This window comes from Labeo rohita, chromosome 11 (assembly GCF_022985175.1).
Source record: "Labeo rohita strain BAU-BD-2019 chromosome 11, IGBB_LRoh.1.0, whole genome shotgun sequence".
Taxonomy (NCBI): Eukaryota; Metazoa; Chordata; class Actinopteri; order Cypriniformes; family Cyprinidae; genus Labeo; species Labeo rohita.
Genome location: NC_066879.1, coordinates 1,681,641 through 1,699,961, shown reverse-complemented (window position 1 = coordinate 1,699,961; position 18,321 = coordinate 1,681,641). Strand labels below are relative to the sequence as shown.

At 35.7% G+C, this 18,321-nt stretch overlaps 3 protein-coding genes across 3 annotated transcripts in view; 2 read left to right on the top strand and 1 right to left on the bottom strand.

Moving 5' to 3' along the window:
- Window positions 1-5,318, top strand: part of cdh27 (cadherin 27) — a 31,463-nt gene extending 26,145 nt beyond the window's left edge. The window contains exons 8-20 of the mRNA XM_051122685.1: window positions 38-201; window positions 521-649; window positions 915-1,097; window positions 1,560-1,855; window positions 2,256-2,398; window positions 2,606-2,833; window positions 3,002-3,223; window positions 3,368-3,489; window positions 3,600-3,695; window positions 3,778-3,864; window positions 3,952-3,999; window positions 4,107-4,193; window positions 4,301-5,318. Of these exons, the coding sequence (XP_050978642.1) occupies window positions 38-201; window positions 521-649; window positions 915-1,097; window positions 1,560-1,855; window positions 2,256-2,398; window positions 2,606-2,833; window positions 3,002-3,223; window positions 3,368-3,489; window positions 3,600-3,695; window positions 3,778-3,864; window positions 3,952-3,999; window positions 4,107-4,193; window positions 4,301-4,534 (2,039 nt within the window). The 3' untranslated portion in view covers window positions 4,535-5,318. The remainder of the gene's footprint in view (window positions 1-37; window positions 202-520; window positions 650-914; window positions 1,098-1,559; window positions 1,856-2,255; window positions 2,399-2,605; window positions 2,834-3,001; window positions 3,224-3,367; window positions 3,490-3,599; window positions 3,696-3,777; window positions 3,865-3,951; window positions 4,000-4,106; window positions 4,194-4,300) is intronic.
- Window positions 5,319-6,387: 1,069 nt separating this feature from the next.
- Window positions 6,388-10,197, bottom strand: zgc:173548 (uncharacterized protein LOC100126026 homolog). Its single transcript, XM_051122697.1, has 2 exons — window positions 9,948-10,197; window positions 6,388-7,660 (listed from the first exon to the last, which is right to left on the bottom strand). The coding sequence occupies exons 1-2, from the start codon at window positions 10,120-10,122 to the stop codon at window positions 6,978-6,980; spliced, it is 858 nt and encodes a 285-aa protein (XP_050978654.1). The 5' UTR covers window positions 10,123-10,197; the 3' UTR covers window positions 6,388-6,977.
- Window positions 10,198-11,644: 1,447 nt separating this feature from the next.
- Window positions 11,645-17,098, top strand: si:ch211-253b8.2 (uncharacterized protein LOC562114 homolog). Its single transcript, XM_051122694.1, has 3 exons — window positions 11,645-11,894; window positions 15,093-15,656; window positions 16,485-17,098. The coding sequence occupies exons 1-3, from the start codon at window positions 11,729-11,731 to the stop codon at window positions 16,910-16,912; spliced, it is 1,158 nt and encodes a 385-aa protein (XP_050978651.1). The 5' UTR covers window positions 11,645-11,728; the 3' UTR covers window positions 16,913-17,098.
- Window positions 17,099-18,321: the final 1,223 nt, after the last annotated feature.

Here is an 18,321-nt window from a genome sequence, read left to right as displayed (position 1 = left end):
AATTAAGTCATGTTTTCTTTATATTATCTGTTTGCAGGTGGTTTTATTGTAGGTGTTTTAGCAATCGATAGGGACGCACCAGGAACTCCGAATTCCACCATTGATTACAAAATCATGTCTGTCACTCCAACAACTAAAAATGTGGAATTCTACATCCAAGAAAGTGGTGCAATATCTTTTAAAGGATGCTTCGATTATGAGGTAACAAGTACAGAAATGTTTAATCGATGCATATGTTATTACTTTGTTGTTACATGTACCGTGCATAACACACTGTATGGCCTATAGCATATGCATGCCTGTAAAACCAGTGTGTCATGCAAAGACTGGGATATTGCAGTAACAAGACATGAGCCATCATGTTTGCACCATGACCAACAGGCATCACAGTCCATTTTCAGTGTTCAAGTAACATGTGAAAACATGTCTTTAAAATATCTTGACAATTGGAAGGTGATTTAAAGTTAACGTGTGAATTTTTTGAGTATGTATATGAGAGTCTAACCGGTTTTCTTTTCAGGTGGCTAATAAATATACTATAACAGTTGAAGCAAAGGATCGTGGAGTTGTAAAACTGTCAAGCACAGCGACCATAATTGTCAGCCTTCAGGATGGAAACAACCATTTGCCAGTTATCACAGGACAAACGGTTGGTGGCCCAAAAAGAAAATTCTGTCATTATTTATACCCCCTCATTTTGTTGCAAACCTGTATGACTTTCTTTCTTTTGTTAAACACAAAAGAAGATAGTTTGAAGAATATTATTAACCAAACAGTCGCTGGTAGCCATTGACTTCCACAGAGTTTCTAGCATATCTTATCTTCTTCTGTGTTCAGTCGTATAGATCTGGAACAAAATGAGGGTGAGTAAAGTTTCATTTTTGGGTGAACTTTTTATTTTCCCACTCATCCAGGGTTCAGGTAGTGTGGTGGAAGGGACAAATGGTAGCTCACCTCTCAAAATACATACAGCTGATGTTGACACGCGTCTCACTCCTGCGTGGAGGGTCAGATACTCTGTACAAGGGGATAATGGTGGTCACTTCTCCATCCACACTGATCCAGAGACCAATGATGGAATCCTCACAGTGATTAAGGTACAGTGGACACATCTGTAAATGTCATGCTGATGTTCACAATCTCATCTTAAAGAAAAAATAAATTATTCTGGGCTACTGAATCATTTAGAGGCCATTAGTAGCTTAAAGGAGAAGTCCACTTCCAGAACAACAATTCACAAATAATTTACTCACCCCCCCTTTTCATCCAAGATGTTCATGTCTTTCTGTCTTCAGTCATAAAGAAATGATGGTTTTTGAGGAAAGCATTTCAGGATTTTTCTCCATATAATGGACTTCATTGGTGCCCTGATTTTGAACTTCCAAAATGTAGTTTAAATGCAGCTTCATGCTTCAAAGGCTCTAAATGATCCCAGTTGAGGAAGAAGGGTCTTATCTTGTTTACTTATTTGTAAATTGTTGTTCTGGAAGTGGACTTTTCCTTTATTTATATGTATTTTATATGCATTTATATGTATTTGTTATGCAATTCTTTGACAGCCTTTAGACTTTGAACAAAAAGCAGAACAAAAGCTCACCATCTTTGTAGAGAACGAAGAGCCTTATTTCTCTTGTGAGGTTAAAGAGAGACCTGCAGCTGGGCTCTGGACAATCATCACAAATCCACCAAAACCGTCCTCTAGGAATATTACCATTACAGTGGAAGATGCCAATGACCCTCCGTTCTTCCCAGACCCAGTAAGAAAAGTAATTGTGGAAGAAAATGGTGCTGTTGGAGCTTATGTGGACAAAGTGACAGCGGTCGATCCTGACACTGGACGTCCCCACAAACTAGAGTATGTGTTCAATCATCAGAATCATTTGGCTCCAAAAATATCTGGACAAAAAAGCTATAATTAAAACGCATCCTGTTGTTGCATTCTATAAAGTATCAAACCATGTGGCATTTATTTAAAATAAATATACAAATGCAGCTTTCATTTGCATATGATAAAACAATAGATATATTGGTATTAATGTAATGGAATAACATGTGGTAACTCTAATAGGGACCCCTGTTTGACATATTTTAAATATCTAACCTTGAAAACAGTTGCTTAAAAGTTATATGCTTGATATTTTGTATCTAATATAATGACATGTTTGAAAGTGTCCAAATACTTTTGGTTCCACTCTAAATGGGGGATCAAGACAACATGCTTGTTAATAATAAAAAAAATTTCCCCCACACATCAGGTATTCTATTGAACAAGATCCTGCAGGCTGGTTCAGAGTAGACAAAACAACCGGGGAAATCTTTGTAAAAGAGTCATTGGATAGAGAGTCGAGTCATGTGACGAACGGGACTTACACAATCACTGTCCTTGTGACAGAGAAGGGTAATACCATTTGATTGTTTTGCATTTGGCTTGTAAATAAACTGATAACAACTACGTACATCCATTTTTCCATCCAAACGGCTTGTCTTATGTAGGGCCTTAGGGATGCTGGAGCCTGTTCCAGCATCTTGAGCTGTAGAAAGGGACTACATAGTTTACTACAACTGTCTTTTTTTTCTCTTTTAAATGACTGAATTGTCTCACCAGATGACCATCCTCCAATGACAAGCACTGCTACGATTCAGGTCTACATTGATGACAAAAATGACAATGTCCCCATTTTAAAGGAGAACATGGTTTCTGTCTGTCAGTCTGATGAAGTGTCAAGTACAGAGATCACGGCCTATGACCCTGATGGAGATCCGTACAGCGGCCCGTTTAGTTTTGAAATAATAGGAGATCATAAGGAAGGATGGAGCTTTGACCCCAGCCATGGTAAATAATATTGGTAAAAACTATATAACATTTAACGATGTTAATAAACATGTTTTATATAGTGCATTATAAAGAGCCTTATATAGTCTTCTCAACATTAGGTCAGACTTTAAGCTGTGATGCAAAACCCATTATCTTTGTCATTATCTTTTTTTCTTTATCTTTTAGGTAACACCGTGCATTTGGTGAAGGATGAAAGCGTTCACGCCAGTCTGTACACACTGATTGTGAAAATCTCTGATAAACAGGGCAGGTTTGTCCTCCAGAACCTCTCTGTTGCTGCGTGCGATTGTGCGGTTTCACCAAACTGTCTGCTGCAGCGCAACACACAGCAAAAAGTGGGAAGTGGTGTGATGGGAATTACCATCCTTGCTGCGCTGATGCTTTTGGGTGAGCACTGGATTTAGTTAATTTAGTTCTCTACAAATTATCTCTATAAATTATAATAAATATATGATTTAATAAACACAGTTCCCAGGAGGATATACTGATATTTTGTGTGCTATTAGGGGATTTTTTTTTTTTTTCTTTTAGCATGTTTGTTGCTGTCTCTCACTTGTTCTTGCGGGACTGTGAAATCTCTGGTGCAAGTAGACAGTGTCTTAGAAGATGCCCTTCTGCCTTATAACATCGAGACACCTGGCACTGATTGTATGGTAATCCTCACATTAAGATTTCTTATGAAAAGCTAAATGGTGCTTTTACAGTGAAATCCAATACAGAGACAACAAATGACTGTTCTACGCTATTATTTACATTCATAAAGGTCCCGAATATTCTACTGAAGCAAACATCTGTTAGTCACTCAAAGGATGCAACTCTTATCAAAAATGAGGTTCAACAGACAGATGATGTTCAGAGGGTATGGTAAACACTGAGAAATTCATATAGGGCCAATGTCATTCTTTACACTACACAGAACTCATTTTATTTGTTGATCACAGGTATCTAGCAAAATTATAGGCGTTCAGAGTCTCCCAGCCCAAATGGATGAGTCCTGGTCTAGAGACAGATCACTCTATTCCAGTGAGGTAATACAACACGCAATCACACAATCAAATATCATTTGAAAGTAAAAGTGGAAGTTCAGTAATTTAATGCACTACCTTCTGAAACAGACATGGATGTGGAAACAATCTGGGTATCAGAGCGACACCTGCTACAAGGTGAATCTTAATTTTTATGTCCCGTCTGAACTTGTTACTGTTTACTGACACTGTGCTCTTGTGAAATCTTAAGTAAGTAATTTACAGTGTTATTCTTTTACCCTTAGGGTTCTTCATTTAGCAGGAGGAGCTCACAAAGAAGACAGGGAACCTATTTCATCAGCCGATCCACTTTACAAAGCTTGCTGTCTCAGGTAAGTTCCAAAGTAGTCGATTCACCTTTAGTTTTCCGTCCAGACAAGAAGATAAATTCAACGTTCATTTGTGCAATGGTTTTTATGTATTTTTTTTTTTTTTTCAGAGGCTGAATTCAATACAGCTCCTAGAAAATGAGTTGCTTGATTACGAACCTGAGCCTTACGCCCTTGAGGACAACTCTGACAGTTTTGTAGACCTGGACCCCATAGACCTGCCTATGAATGAGTTTGATCCTGACCTGCTTTCTGATCTTGGACCAGCATTTAAGCACCTAGCTTCTATTTGTAGCCCAGGGACAATGTCTAAAACAGAAGTGATGAAGAATGGGACCAGATAGTGTAGTGATCAGGTGGGTGAAGATGTTTTACCTTCTTATTCAGGACAGGTCATTTTGAACAGAAATGCTAATTATTGCATAAGAAAAAAAAATCACTGGGGAGATTTTAAAAATGTCCTTCATAGATAAACTGCTCAGTTTATCATTTTGTTCATGATGGATGTTGTTCATGGTATGATAGCATTGTTTCTTTCGGGAATACGCATTTACGCACATTTAGTCAAACAATGAGTGTTACAACCTAAATTTCCCAGTTTGTTCTCTTGCCAGTTTTATTTTCAGATATATTTTCAGGTGCAATTATGCACCTGCAAAGACAAGTTATACTACCTCAATTTGAGAAACTGCAGTGATCGATATTTCATTCATGTTTACATGTCTTAAAATTTATAATGCAGGTAAAACACTGTACTCAGGGTTGCATCTTTATCTTTATACCTTTATTGATCTTTCCTTTGCTGTACTGCCTGGATTGGGTGCCTTAACATTTGACATTTATGCCTTTTCAACCTTACACTTTTAAAATGTGGAAAAAAACAAAACCGTACAAAAACGTGAAGGAAATCATGGAATAGTCCAAAAATTAACGATTTGCCTGTAGAAATGTATTTTTGCCTTTGTCCCAGTGCTTGAAGAGGAAAAAATGGTGCAGGTTTCTTTACTTTATTTTCTTAATTAAAATGTTTGTTTAGTGAATGTTTTCTTTTGAGTTCTCTATAACCACACAACTGTCTGACTTTGACGTTTTGCCATTCCAGCTGTCATGTTTTTTTTTTTTTTTTTTTTTTTTCATTTGTGAAAATTAAGATGATTTTTCATGACCGTAATGAATGTAGAATAGCTCAATGTCCCACATCTAAAATAAAACAGCAGCTTGCACATTTTGCCAAATGAATGTTAACAATGACAGAATTTTCATGTGAAGCATCCTTTTAACATCCTGTCATAAGTTATTCACTTCCCACACTGAAGGAGACATTCTGTTTCCTGTGGTATTATAGCATTTACAGGAAGGATGCAGTAACAGGTAAATAATTTAGTGATTTTGTAATCAGTCCTTTACCTCAATTTTTAATTAGACTCAATATATAATTCCAATGGTAGGTCACTTTATGCTGATTATATGACCTTATGGATAAGAGGGACTAATATGAAAACATTTATGAATTTTACATTTAGTGTATACAGTACAGAAAATGCAGAATGCAACTGGGCTGGTAGAGGTAGACTGCTATCTTGAAAATGTAGATTTTTAGCTGACAACTAAAATAGTGTTTGTTAACGGTAGATAAAGACCTAAACTTACAGTTATATGGGAATGTAGAAAAAGTTATGGCTGTTCCATTGTAGTAGACTATGATTTTTGATTTAAGGTCCACATGGACAGACCATTATGTTGCCTATAACGGGAATAGAGTGTGCTCTGATAGCATCTCTCCCCATTAAAATTTCATTAACTTTCCACAAGGTGGAGAAACCAATTTTAACATATTGCCGCCACCTAGTGGTTCATAATTTATTATATTACCAACATGTGATAGATGCTCGAAAAATTGCCCGAAAATCCATGCACACTACACACATTCAATGTAAGTCTGGTTATGAGGTTACACTTCAGTCAGGATGCTCACTTAAAAGCTAAGGAAGATTACTAGGTTTTTAACAAAGCCGCTATCTGCTTCACATTTATGCATTTGGCAGATGCTTGTATTCAAAGACTTACATTGCATTCAGGGTACACTTTCTTTCTTTCTGTTCTACATTTCCTAATCATAATCATGACTTGGAAGTTGCTAGCACCACAAACTACTAACTGACCTCCAGGAATATTATAATGTGTGCACAAATTAAGATTAAATTAAAATGAGGCAACATTGTGTGTGACTTTAATACCATTTATGTGAATATCAAAACATTGGATTAGTTTAACAAATGTCAACACTAAGAACAGATTTTATACAGTGTTGTTGTGTTTATAATGCAAAAAGTACTGAAACAACCAGAACATCCTTAATATAAGGGTTAGATATCAACTTTTGTTTTCTCATTAACACTGGCAGCAGATCATACAGTATAAACTGCTATGAGGTATAACAGAACACACAACAGAATCAGTTATCATCATTTGAAACTATTATAATGAATGTTTTGAACCTTTTTACCATGGACAGCTATAGAGTACTGGAATACATGTGGTTTTCTAATGCAACAATTTGACCAAGAAATCAGAGAGAGCCAGTGCTTCACAAACAGTTATTTTCCAACAACTGAACTGATGAGACACTTATTTGCCAGACTGAGAGCCTCATCCGGCTGGGATTTGTTTTTAAGGACATCAAAACATTTGTTATGAAAGAGAATCTAAACAAAAATATATTCTTAAATAGTTTAAATCGAATTTCAAATAATAATATGGAATCCTTTCAAAGTAAAGCAGAGTTCTCTATTTTTTGGAGGATGAAGATCGAAAACAGCTAGCCGCCTTAAGATGATTTCTTACATGATTTGTTCGAGAAAAACCCCTTCCACACTTTGGGCAGCTGTAGCGATAATCGCCTTTGTGGATTCTCTCGTGTTCATTTAAGTTGAATTTCATTTTAAAACGACTCCCACACAAGCCACAGCAGAAAGGTCTGTCATTCTGGTGTACTGACACGTGATTCTGCAGATGTCCTGTTTTCCTGAAAGACCTGCTGTGAATCTTGCTTAATGCATTCTGGCATTTTTGCCTTTGCCTTTGCCTTCGTAAGACCTCTTCAAAGGTTTCAAGGTCATGCAGAACAGACGAAGGATCTCGTTCAGGTACTGGAAGTTCAGTGTGACAGTCGCTACCAGACTGCGCTGCAGCTGAGTTTGATTCTCCGGCCTCATTATCACACGGCTCTGACTTAACTGTGATGGATGACTGTGGATCTGTGCCACCACTATCTTCATTTTTCAGCATCACCTCTGGTAAGAGGCACTGAGAGGTTTCCTGCCTTGTGACCTCTTCGGAAAGGGGAGAAATAATGAAAGGAGCTTGAGCCAAAGGCTCATGGGACATCACGGTGGCAACCTCCATTTTTACTTGTATTTCTGAGAGTTCTGAACCCACCGGAACTTGCAGAACTCCAGTTCTCAGAGCATCTGTGTGACAAGAGGCATAACTTTAGTTTTCGACTGCAAAAACAGGGAAGTAAAAAAATGCTGTTAAACATTTAAAACAGAATTTTACATTCTTTCTCTGTAAAAATAAAAAGAAATAAATACATCTGTATATATATATATATAAGAATATAAATTAATATATAAATATAAAAATGAAAATCTAAAACTATTTAATATAAAAATAATATATACAAAATGTATTTATAATGTATTGCTCATATTTTTATAGAATAATTACTTTCAAATATATTGTAATTATGTTAACATTCTCTTCATATGCTTATGCATATACTTAACATTTATGGTGTCTTTAAATAGTAAATCGTTTTTTCCACATTAAAAATATAGCTCTTCAAGTACTCTATGCTAAAAGTACACTTACAGTTAAGTTGTAATTTTTTTATACTCATTTAAACACATTCTAAAATTAGACTTATTGTGTCGTCACTTCATGAAGTTGTTTTTTCCATCATTAATAAATTAACTACTAGAATATTAGAAACAATACATCTGATTTACATAACTGTAAATGTAAACACCTATAGAAAGGATAATTACCCTAGTACCACACAGATATGATAATGCAGCACAGGTATGGTAATTTGTAGAAATGTTCCAGTTTTATTTAGTACAAAGTAAAAGTAAATAAAGTATTTAGTACACTTTATTTTTACCTGGGGTACTTATACCATGGTACATTTATGTGACAAACATAGTAATACTTTCCCCCCCAATAAATATGCCTTTGAATGCAGTCAGTACATATTTCCCATCAGTGTTGGGAAGGTTACTTTGGAAATGTAATAGATTACAGATTACTTGATTTAAAATGTAATAACTATAGTAACTTTTCAATTACTTTATTAAAGTAATGTAACTTATTACTTTTAATTACTTTTCTAAATTTCTAATATTTTCAACTGTTAATGATTTTGAAACATTTAAACCAGGTAGAGTTAACCTTACAGTAGCACTCAACACTGATTACTGTCAGACTTTCAAAATCCTTTATCACTTGAATTAAGATTATAATAAGTAAGGGATAACATACATCTTTATTTTACGATAACAACTGGCTGGATGTTCATTATCCCATTTATTACACAGCTGCTTGATAGATTATTTAGATGTTTTGTGTCAAAATAATTAGACACGCAACACTGATCTGAGCTGAAATATTTCAACGCAAAGCTTCCATGAAGAAATCAGTTGCTAGCAAACGGCAAGTTCAAACTAGACATTTTAGGGACACAGTGCAGTCATACCAGTTTTCTTACACAACATTTCACCACATAAATAATTAAGTAGTAGTACTAGTTTATTAGTTATCTTATAATCCATTACAGTGTACAAAAAAAAAAACAACAACAAAAAACAAAAATGGCAGCAGCTGCATTTGTATGAAACAACAGAGCGAGTCCACGATACCAGGATGACAGAATTAAGAAATTGTCCACATAATATTGAATTAAGCTTTAATATTTTATTAGCTAACCAAACGCAAAGCTTCCGCCAATAAAAACTATCAAGCATACAGCACTGACTTAAGTTCCCCCGAATGAGCCTGAGCTGTGTAATAATTTAATTTAAAGCACAGACACCACAAATTCAGACTTTTTTTATTTGTTTATTTATTTTTTGGGGCTTTTTATGCCTTTTATTGTGATAGGACAGTAGAGAGATGACAGGAAAGAGCTGGGAGGAGAGAGGGGAGCGGGATCGGCAAAGGACCTCGAGGAATCGAACTCGGGTCACCGCGCTAAATGTCATAACAAGATCATAACATAAATAACATCATAACAAGAAATAGTTTAACAGCTTCGATACTGGGTTTGAAATCAAATGTTTGCATAGTTATGACAGAAAACACTAGCATCTAACAATGCCTTGGAAAAAACAATCTTAAAAAATAAAGTTTATGCATAAACCCAAATAGGAAATAAAACAGTTATCGAATAATCACGTGTCCTATTCTGTGTCCCAAACTCCTGAAACATTGGTGTCTCATTTTAGAGCAGTCAATGCAATTTAAAAGAAGTCAATTAAATCTGTAAGTGGGTGTGGGTGTGTGAAATAAATTTATATGTAACCCCCTTTGTAATCACTGGCATTTTTCAAAAGCAACTGTAATTTAATTACACATTTTTTCTCAGTAACTGTAACTAATTACAATTACATGTATTTTGTTATTAAGTTACGTAATTCCGTTACATGTAACTAGTTACTCCCCAACACTGTTTCCCATTAAAACGTAAGAGTTTCTGACCGTGGCGTGTTTCTGTACAGCTGCAGTTTCGGCTCATCAGACTACAGTTCTCCTGCTTCAGACGCTCGATCTCTTTCTCGTATTCAGTTAAACTGTCTTTGACAGTGTCAAATATTTCATCGGCTACTACCATCATGCGCTTTATCAAAAATGAATACAGAAACTCTAGTCTCATCGTAGTCTTTTTTCTCTCTCTCAAACTAATGCGTTATAAACTCCTTTTGCGTCTCTCAACTACTTCTTATGTATAACGGCGATTATCCACCAACATTTGGAGATTTAGCGCCACCTTTCGAAACGGAGTACAGGAGATACTGCAGTACGTATATAGGTGTGCAGGTAGATTTCAAGCGTCTTTGAGATGATGTTGATACAATTCTTGCGGATTTCATTTGTTTTTAAGTTTTTCTGTGTCTTCGTGTAATACCAAATGGACTTGGTCATAGAGAGATTAGGGGCCAGTTGCAGCTGAGTCTTAAAGGAGTCATCGGATGCTAAGTTCACTTTTTCATGTTGTTTAGACATTATTGTGTGTTGTCAGTGTATGTACAAATCTACCTTATAATGATAAATGTAAAAAATAATATCCACTTTTTCAAATCGAGCCGTTCTCAGATGCCTGACGGTGTGCCGTCACACCCACAGAGGCCACTCCCACAATAGTTGATTGACATGAGGTCTTACCTCAGACCAGCTGTCACAGTCCAGTAACTTTCCTTGTTTTGATGCTGGAGCAGGGATGTAAGTTAGACAAGAATATCTCTGAGCGATTGAGGTGTTGTGTTGCTGGATGTAATAATGAACATAGTGGTCGTCATTTACTCCCGACATCTGAGCCACTGAAGATGCAGTAGATTATGCTTGTTTGTCAAGGGAATGCGCCTCCCGATCTACATATATCCGTTTATGTTCACGTGAATCATTCGTGATCCAACTTCACTTACAGCAGAAGTGAGTATAAGCTTTTTTTTATGAATCTTTGCAATCGCCTTTCCTTATAACGTGGTAGTTGGGAAGTTTATCAGCTAAACGCGGCTAATGTAAACAAGCTCGTCACTCCACAGAGAGAAGAGAGGGGGGGTGAGCAGAGCTCATTTGCATTTAAAGGAACAACCTCTTAGAATGAGTCGTAGAATGATTTTTGCAGAGCTGATGTTGGCAAGGTAAAAAGGGTGCTGTTTTACAAAACCACTGAGAATTTTTAATCAAAGTATATTAGAGACTTTTCTTTAAGACCCTAAAGAATCATATCAACTTGTGGAAAATGGGCATCCGATGACCCCTTTAAGAACTAGTTTGACCACCCAGCAGGTAACTGAGGGGTAATCAGTCTAAAAAATAAAAAATAAATAAAATAGATGACTAACTTTTAAGACTAGTCTAAACGTGTTATGCAACCGTCCATACTGAGGATAGTTCACCCCAAAATAAATAAATAAAAATATGAAGAAGAAGAGAAAAGTGTGATACAGCCTTACGTTACATAATTTAATTTGCTCCCTGGGACAAGCAAAACAGGGTAATATTAGACTATTTTAAAACAACCGATTAAACTGAACGATTTAATTGATGAATATTCAAATCGGTGTGTTTTCCTTCTCTCTGTCAAGGCTAACGCTTCACACCCCTGTCCAGTTGGCGGCGGTAATGCAACATTTTAGCTCGTTTGCAACCGCAATAAAACATCAAAAGAAGAAGAACAGCAACAGTAAATAGACGGAAGAGAGGCAGAGTTTGAAATAATAATAATAATAATAATAATAACAATAATAAAAATAAAGATGGGACTTGCGTCTATTCATTCGTTTTTAATGAAGCGTATGACAGCAGTAGCCGAAGAAATATTTAACGCTCTCAAAGACAGTATCATTGAATATGAGCAGGAGATCGAGCGTCTGAAGCGGGAGAACTGCTGTCTGAGGAGCGCACTGACTCAAACATGCCATGGTCAGTCAAACATTTACTATAAACTACTTTTATTTACATGGTCAATGGAAGTAACATGCTTTTTAGACATGAAAACTGGTAGTAGTATGGAATTACTTGAAATTCCACGTAACCATCATGTTGTATGGCCATGGTAATCGGTCGGTCAGCATAAGCTGTATGTTTATCAACACCTAACCGAACCCCGTGAAATAATTATAGTCAGGTGTTTTTGTATTATTATTATTATTATTATTATTATTATTATTATTATTATTTTTTTTATTTATTTTTTGATATAACAATTTTTTGAACCTTCAGACAAAATATAAAATCAAATCTAAAAGACTTTGCCTGTATGATTTATGTTTTGCATCATGTTTGATACATCACGTGTTAATGCAAATATAACGAGCTCACCTCAGCTTTATTCAGCGCCCCAAATTAGTTTGATCTCTGAGTATCTCTTAGTAATTTTTTTTTTAAATGCTTAGTTTTATGATAAAATAAATAAAATAAATGTATTTAATTTTAATTTAAATAAATAAACGTAGATTTACTTTTGTGGGTCAAAACATAATGCATTGGAATGAAGATGCACATTTCTCAAAAACCTGTTGGATGGATCAAATATATATAGTTGTAACTATAGTTTGTGTGTGTGTGTGTGTGTGTGTGTGTGTACTTGTTTTTGCTACATTGTGGGGACATCTGGTCCAGGGATAGTAAAACTTGACATGGCAGTCCCTACAATGTAAAAAAAAAATGGTTAAAAGTAGTAAATGATGTTTATCTGAAAATGTAACAACGCAAACATGTTTTCTGTAAGGGGTAGGTTTAGGGTTAGGGGATAGACAATATCGTTTGGTCAGTATAAAAACTATAGAAGTCTATGGAAAGTCCCCACAATTCACAAAAACAAAGTGTGTGTGTGTGTACATATATATATATATATATATATATATATATATATATATATATACCATTTCGTCAGATGTAAACATACTGGTCCCGATACACTTCCTGTTTCTTTTTTTTTAAACTTTACACAAACATCACAAAAAAATACAACCAACATAACATTTGACTGGATGAAAATGTTACATTAGCACCTTTAAGATGTATTTGTATATGTGAAATAAAATAAAAAATAAAAAACAAAAAAACAGGAAGTGCTTCTGGACCAGTGTTGTTTACATCTAACGAAATGGTCTATACATATACAGGGGTTGGACAATGAAACTGAAACACTGGCCAATATAGTGTTGGAGGTTTCATGGCTATATTTATGCAGCCTGGTGGCCAGTCTTTACTGATCGCACATTCAACCAATAAGAGCAGAGTGTGAAGGTTGACTATGTGCACCCAATAGCTCAAACATTGTACCCTGAAGGTGGTGCCGTGTATTAGGATGATAATGCACCAATACACACAGCAAGACTGGTGACAAGAGTGATTTGATGAACATGAAAGTAAAGTTAAACATCTCCCATGGCCTGCACAGTCACCAGATCTGAATATTATTGAGCCACTTTGGGGTGTTTTGGAGGAGCGAGTCAGGAAATGTTTTCATACACCAACATCACATAGTGACCTGGCCACTGTTCTGCGAAAGGAATGGCTCAAAATCCTTCTGGCTACTGTGCAGGACTTGTATTTGTCATTCCCAAGATGAAATAATGCTGTATTGGCTGCAAAAGGAGGCCAAACTGCATACTAATTGTGGTCTAAACCCAGGTGTTTCAGTTTCACTGTCCAACCCCTGTATATATATATATATATATATATATATAGATAGATAGATAGATAGATATAGATATATAGATATAGATAGATAGATATAGATAGATAGATAGTTTTAAAAAATAAATAAATAAGAATAACATTTAAAAAAGGCTATAGATAATCAAGTAAACTTAAATTGTCTAGCAATAAAACAGTTATTCATTCTTAATATTTTAAACAAGTCGTTAGACGTGTACCTTAAGGTGGACATTTTTATTTATTTATTTATTTATTTATTTTGTCATATTAAAGGGCCTTTTACCTGGTAAAATGTATGAACTGTTAATCAGATGTTAGGGGGTATGGGGTTCCATTTGTGCCAAAAAAGAGGCGACTGCTTTGTACTTTGTACTACACATTTGTCTTTGTCTACAGTTATTGCCTATTTATTCAGGTAAATCAGTATATGTTGATGTGCATGTTGTCTGTTGACGTCGTCTTAATCTGTCGTCCTGTCGTCTGTTTCTCTGATGTTCGTCAGCTTTTTGGCCGCTTCTTGTCTCCGTACCGTAATTCCACTAATAGACCTGCAGCAAATCCACATGGCGGCTGGTGTTCCACGGTGAACAGGACGACAGAACAAAATGACAGTTAGGACAACAGTAAAAAAAACAGAGAAACAGACGACAGGACGACAGATTAAGACGACGTCAACAGACAACATGCACGTCAACATATACTGATTTACCTGAATAAATAGGCAAAAACTGTAGACAAAGACAAATGTGTAGTACAAAGCACAAAGCAGTCGCCTCTTTTTTGGCACAAATGGAACCCCATAAGGGGGCATGTAGAAGATAGTGTACAACAGGTTTTTCAGAATGCTTTGATCTTGTTAATAATTTAGATCAGTGGTTCTCAACTCAAGTCCTCAGGGCCCACTGCTCTGCACATTTTGTATGCCTCGAATCTGACACACTAAGTTCATGGATCTTTCTTCTAACGAGCTGATGATCTGAATTAGGTGCATTAGATGAGGGAGACATACAAAATGTGTAAAGAACCGCTGATTTAGAGATCTTAGAAATTTGTGTATTACATATGCAACACGATGACTTTATAAATGTTTACAGATGAAAACCGGCCATCATACACTAAGTGACTGAGGATCGTACACTGCAAGATTTTCAAGTTGTTTTGAACACCATTAACTCACCTCTGAAGCAAACTCGAGATGCATGACAAATGAAAACAATGTGTTCTCAACTCAGCTAAAAATATCAAACATGTTTGCTCTTCCCATTATATACCTTATAGTTTTCTACAGATTTGCCCCAAATTGCTAATCTGACTGAAAAAGTGTGTGTTATGTATTCCAGCCATAACTAAAATAAAACGGATTGTGAACGGCATTTTGTGTTGACTTTAACATTGATATTTGTTTGCTTCTCTGTTTTACAGTTAAAAGCTAATTTTGTGCTTCATGTCACACAGATACTGCTGGAGCTGAAGTTCTACAAGGTCCAACAGGTTTGGAACTCTCAGAAATACAAGTAAAAATGGAGGTCGCCACTGTGATGTCCCATGAGCCTTTGACTCAAGAAGCTTCTACCATTACTTTGCCCCTTTCTGAAGATTTTAAATGGCAGGAACCTCATCAGTCCCTCTCACCTCTGCCGAATGTGCTGTTAAACAATGACGATAGTGGTGGCACAAATCCACAGTTATCAATAACAGTTAAGTCAGAGCCGTGTGATAATCAGGCCAGCGAATCAAACTCGTCTGCAGTGCAGTCTGGCAGTGACTGTCATGCTGACCTTCAAGACTCTCCATCTCTTCAACTTTATATTGAAACATCCGATGTGGTGTTACAAAAGGCAGTTCAGAATCACCAGAGTACATCAGTATGCAAGTTTTGTAGCAAGTCTTTCAGCACCAAAGGGAGTTTGCAGAGACACATGCTGGTGCACCAGGACATGGCACCTTTCAGCTGTGGTTCATGTGGGAGTCAGTTTAAATCGAAATTCCACTTGAAAGAACATGAAAGACTCCATACAGGTGATTATCGCACTATTTATTATTTTTTTTGTGAAACCTGACAATGACCTTGTATTTATCCACCCATTTGAAACGTTCATGCTCTAAAACGTAAGTGATCGATGTGATTCCAGTAGTTTAAGCCAAATTTAATAAAGCAATTGGGTGTAAAAAAAAAATGCATGTAATTTTTGAGTTTATAAAGTAAAATGAAAGATTTTTTTATTTCAGACAGTTGTTTTTTAATTTATATCACATTTGTAGAATTTATAATCCAGCGTTATGGACGTGACATTTTGCTTTATGGATGTGACATATAAATGCTTAGAGAATGTATGTGTTACCAATATGCAGAACCATCTGTTTATATTTTAATAAACCCTTGTTGATAGAGTCTAAACATCAGAAAAATATCAGTCTATGCACAAGTTTCCTATGTTAAAAAATGGAAATAATCATGTGTTATGGATGTGACAAAAAATGACACCGTTTTTGAGAGTAGGATTTCTGCGAATTAAAATCCACAAACCAGATGCAATAAAACCCAACAAATAGAGAAGCGATGGCTCTTCACAAAACATATAATTGTTACTTTATTTTAATTTTGATGTGTCTATTTATGAGGAATATGTACTGTTATGGATGTGACAAGCCTAATTACCAGACTATGGAATATCGTGCACTAAAAAAAAAAAAAATCCTTTAAAAACTTTAAGAGAGACCTCACATGGATATTTGAACCACCAAATGTTGACATCTGTGCTATCAGTATAGTAAAAACTTTATTTGTTCATGGTAAGGTTGACCTTTGCATGGAATTACCCTACAACAACATTTCTTTCCTTACAGAAAGACGAGGAAAGGATCGAACCGGAGGAGCAGTGAACTCACGGCACTCTCATGTGGAAATAATTCTGCAGCCAGACAGTGTAAATGTGAACACAGACCCACGGCACACTACTAGATTAAGTCTCCCTGCTCAGGGCCCTGGAAAATTTCCTTTCCGATGCAAGGTATGTGACAGGCCGTTCAGACGTCAAAAGAGCTTGAAAAACCACATGCTTTTGCACCAGGGTGACCGAAACTACCCCTGTATATTTTGTGGCAGAAGGTTTTTTAAGAGCTGGCATCTCGCAGAGCATATACGAATTCACACCGGTGAAAAACCGTTTGGATGCAGTAAATGCGGAAAAGCATTCGTTCAGTGGAATCAAGCAAGATCACATATAATTAAGCATCATGAAGGAGATATGTCACTGTTATCAAAAAAAAGCTAAACCTGTACGTTTGTACTTAGAATAGTAATGTTAGTTTTAAATGTCAAACATACATTCCTTATTATACAGAGACTTTTATGTTGTGTTCTGTAGATGTAGAGTTTTCGTAGTGATTTGTGTTTCCAACATTTAATTTGTATTTTTTTATTATGTAGTACATGTATTAAAACAATCTCTGAAATTCAATAGGACATTATTGTGCAGTTCTTTTTAAAGCTTCATGAAACTCTTCTTTAATGTGTTTGTCATTATTTCCTCAGCAAGTTAACCAAAGGCAACTTATAAGCCTTTGTGTGGTATGTGGTAAGTGTGCTTTTGGTGGGTAAGAAGAATTTTTATGGAATCGAGAATATTTCAAAGTGCTTTAATGGCAGGAAAAGCCATTACAGAATATGTGCAGGGGTTTGGGAAATTGATTTATTTGTGTTAAATCTTTAACAATGTAAAATCCTATTATCCTTTTCAATAATGCAAGTAGAGCAATATGTGCCTACAGTATTGGGGGTAATGTGTTACAAGTAACGTGAGTTACGTAATCAGATTTTTGTTCAAGTAACTAGTGAAGTAACACATTACTTTTTAATTTACAAGCAAATATCAGTTAATATCAAATAAGTAATGCCAGTTACTTTGTTTTCACATTTAATGATGACAGATCTTCTGTCCCCATGTTGAGAGAAATCAAAGTGCAAAGTACAGACAACACAATTATAATGAGTCTGATTATTTGAATGGGTTAAGTGTCATGTTAAATTCTGATGCCTGATCTGTTCTACAACAGCAGTAAACAGATTTAATTTTATCAGCCGTTACAAACAAGTACGCTAAACAGTCAGCATATAGGTTCAGGTCCAGGAGACACAAGGAAGTGTAACTGTAAGAACTATTCAGCATAACCTTAAAGGGAATAAAAAAATACTCTTTCCATGCCCATGAGGTTTTCATTCATCTTCAGAACACAAATCTAAATATTTTTAATGAAACCTGAGAAATTTCAGTCCATCCACTGAAACTTCACTATGTAGTTTGTGGTGGTGCTATTGATTAAACAGCAGTGGAGTGGATTGGACATTCTGGATCATAAACAGGTTTTTTTTTTTTTTTTTTTTTTTTTGCAGTCGTTACATGAATTTATCAAAATCCAGATCAGAGGGCGTTTTTTTTTACAAAGTTCAAAGGCAGAAACAAAATTGTCAGACCAGTACCTGATAGGATTATCTTCTGTATTAACATCTAGTTAATACTAGAAATACAACTACCCACCCTAGAAAAGTGGGGCTTTGGACAATATTGGCATGAATCCTTTTTAGTTTATGATAATTTTGCACTGATAAGGGACAACACAAACATAGAAAAAACTTAAATTTTCGATTCATCAAAATATCAGCCATTAGCAGCTATTACAGCTC

Coding starts and splice junctions, on each gene's coding strand:
- zgc:173548 (XM_051122697.1), bottom strand. CDS start 10,122: ATGAGACTAGAGTTTCTGTATTCATTTTTGATAAAGCGCATGATGGTA. Junction 7,661..9,947: donor CTGTACAGAAACACGCCACG/GTCAGAAACTCT, acceptor CTTGTCACACAG/ATGCTCTGAGAACTGGAGTT.
- si:ch211-253b8.2 (XM_051122694.1), top strand. CDS start 11,729: ATGGGACTTGCGTCTATTCATTCGTTTTTAATGAAGCGTATGACAGCA. Junction 11,895..15,092: donor ACTGACTCAAACATGCCATG/GTCAGTCAAACA, acceptor CATGTCACACAG/ATACTGCTGGAGCTGAAGTT. Junction 15,657..16,484: donor ACATGAAAGACTCCATACAG/GTGATTATCGCA, acceptor CTTTCCTTACAG/AAAGACGAGGAAAGGATCGA.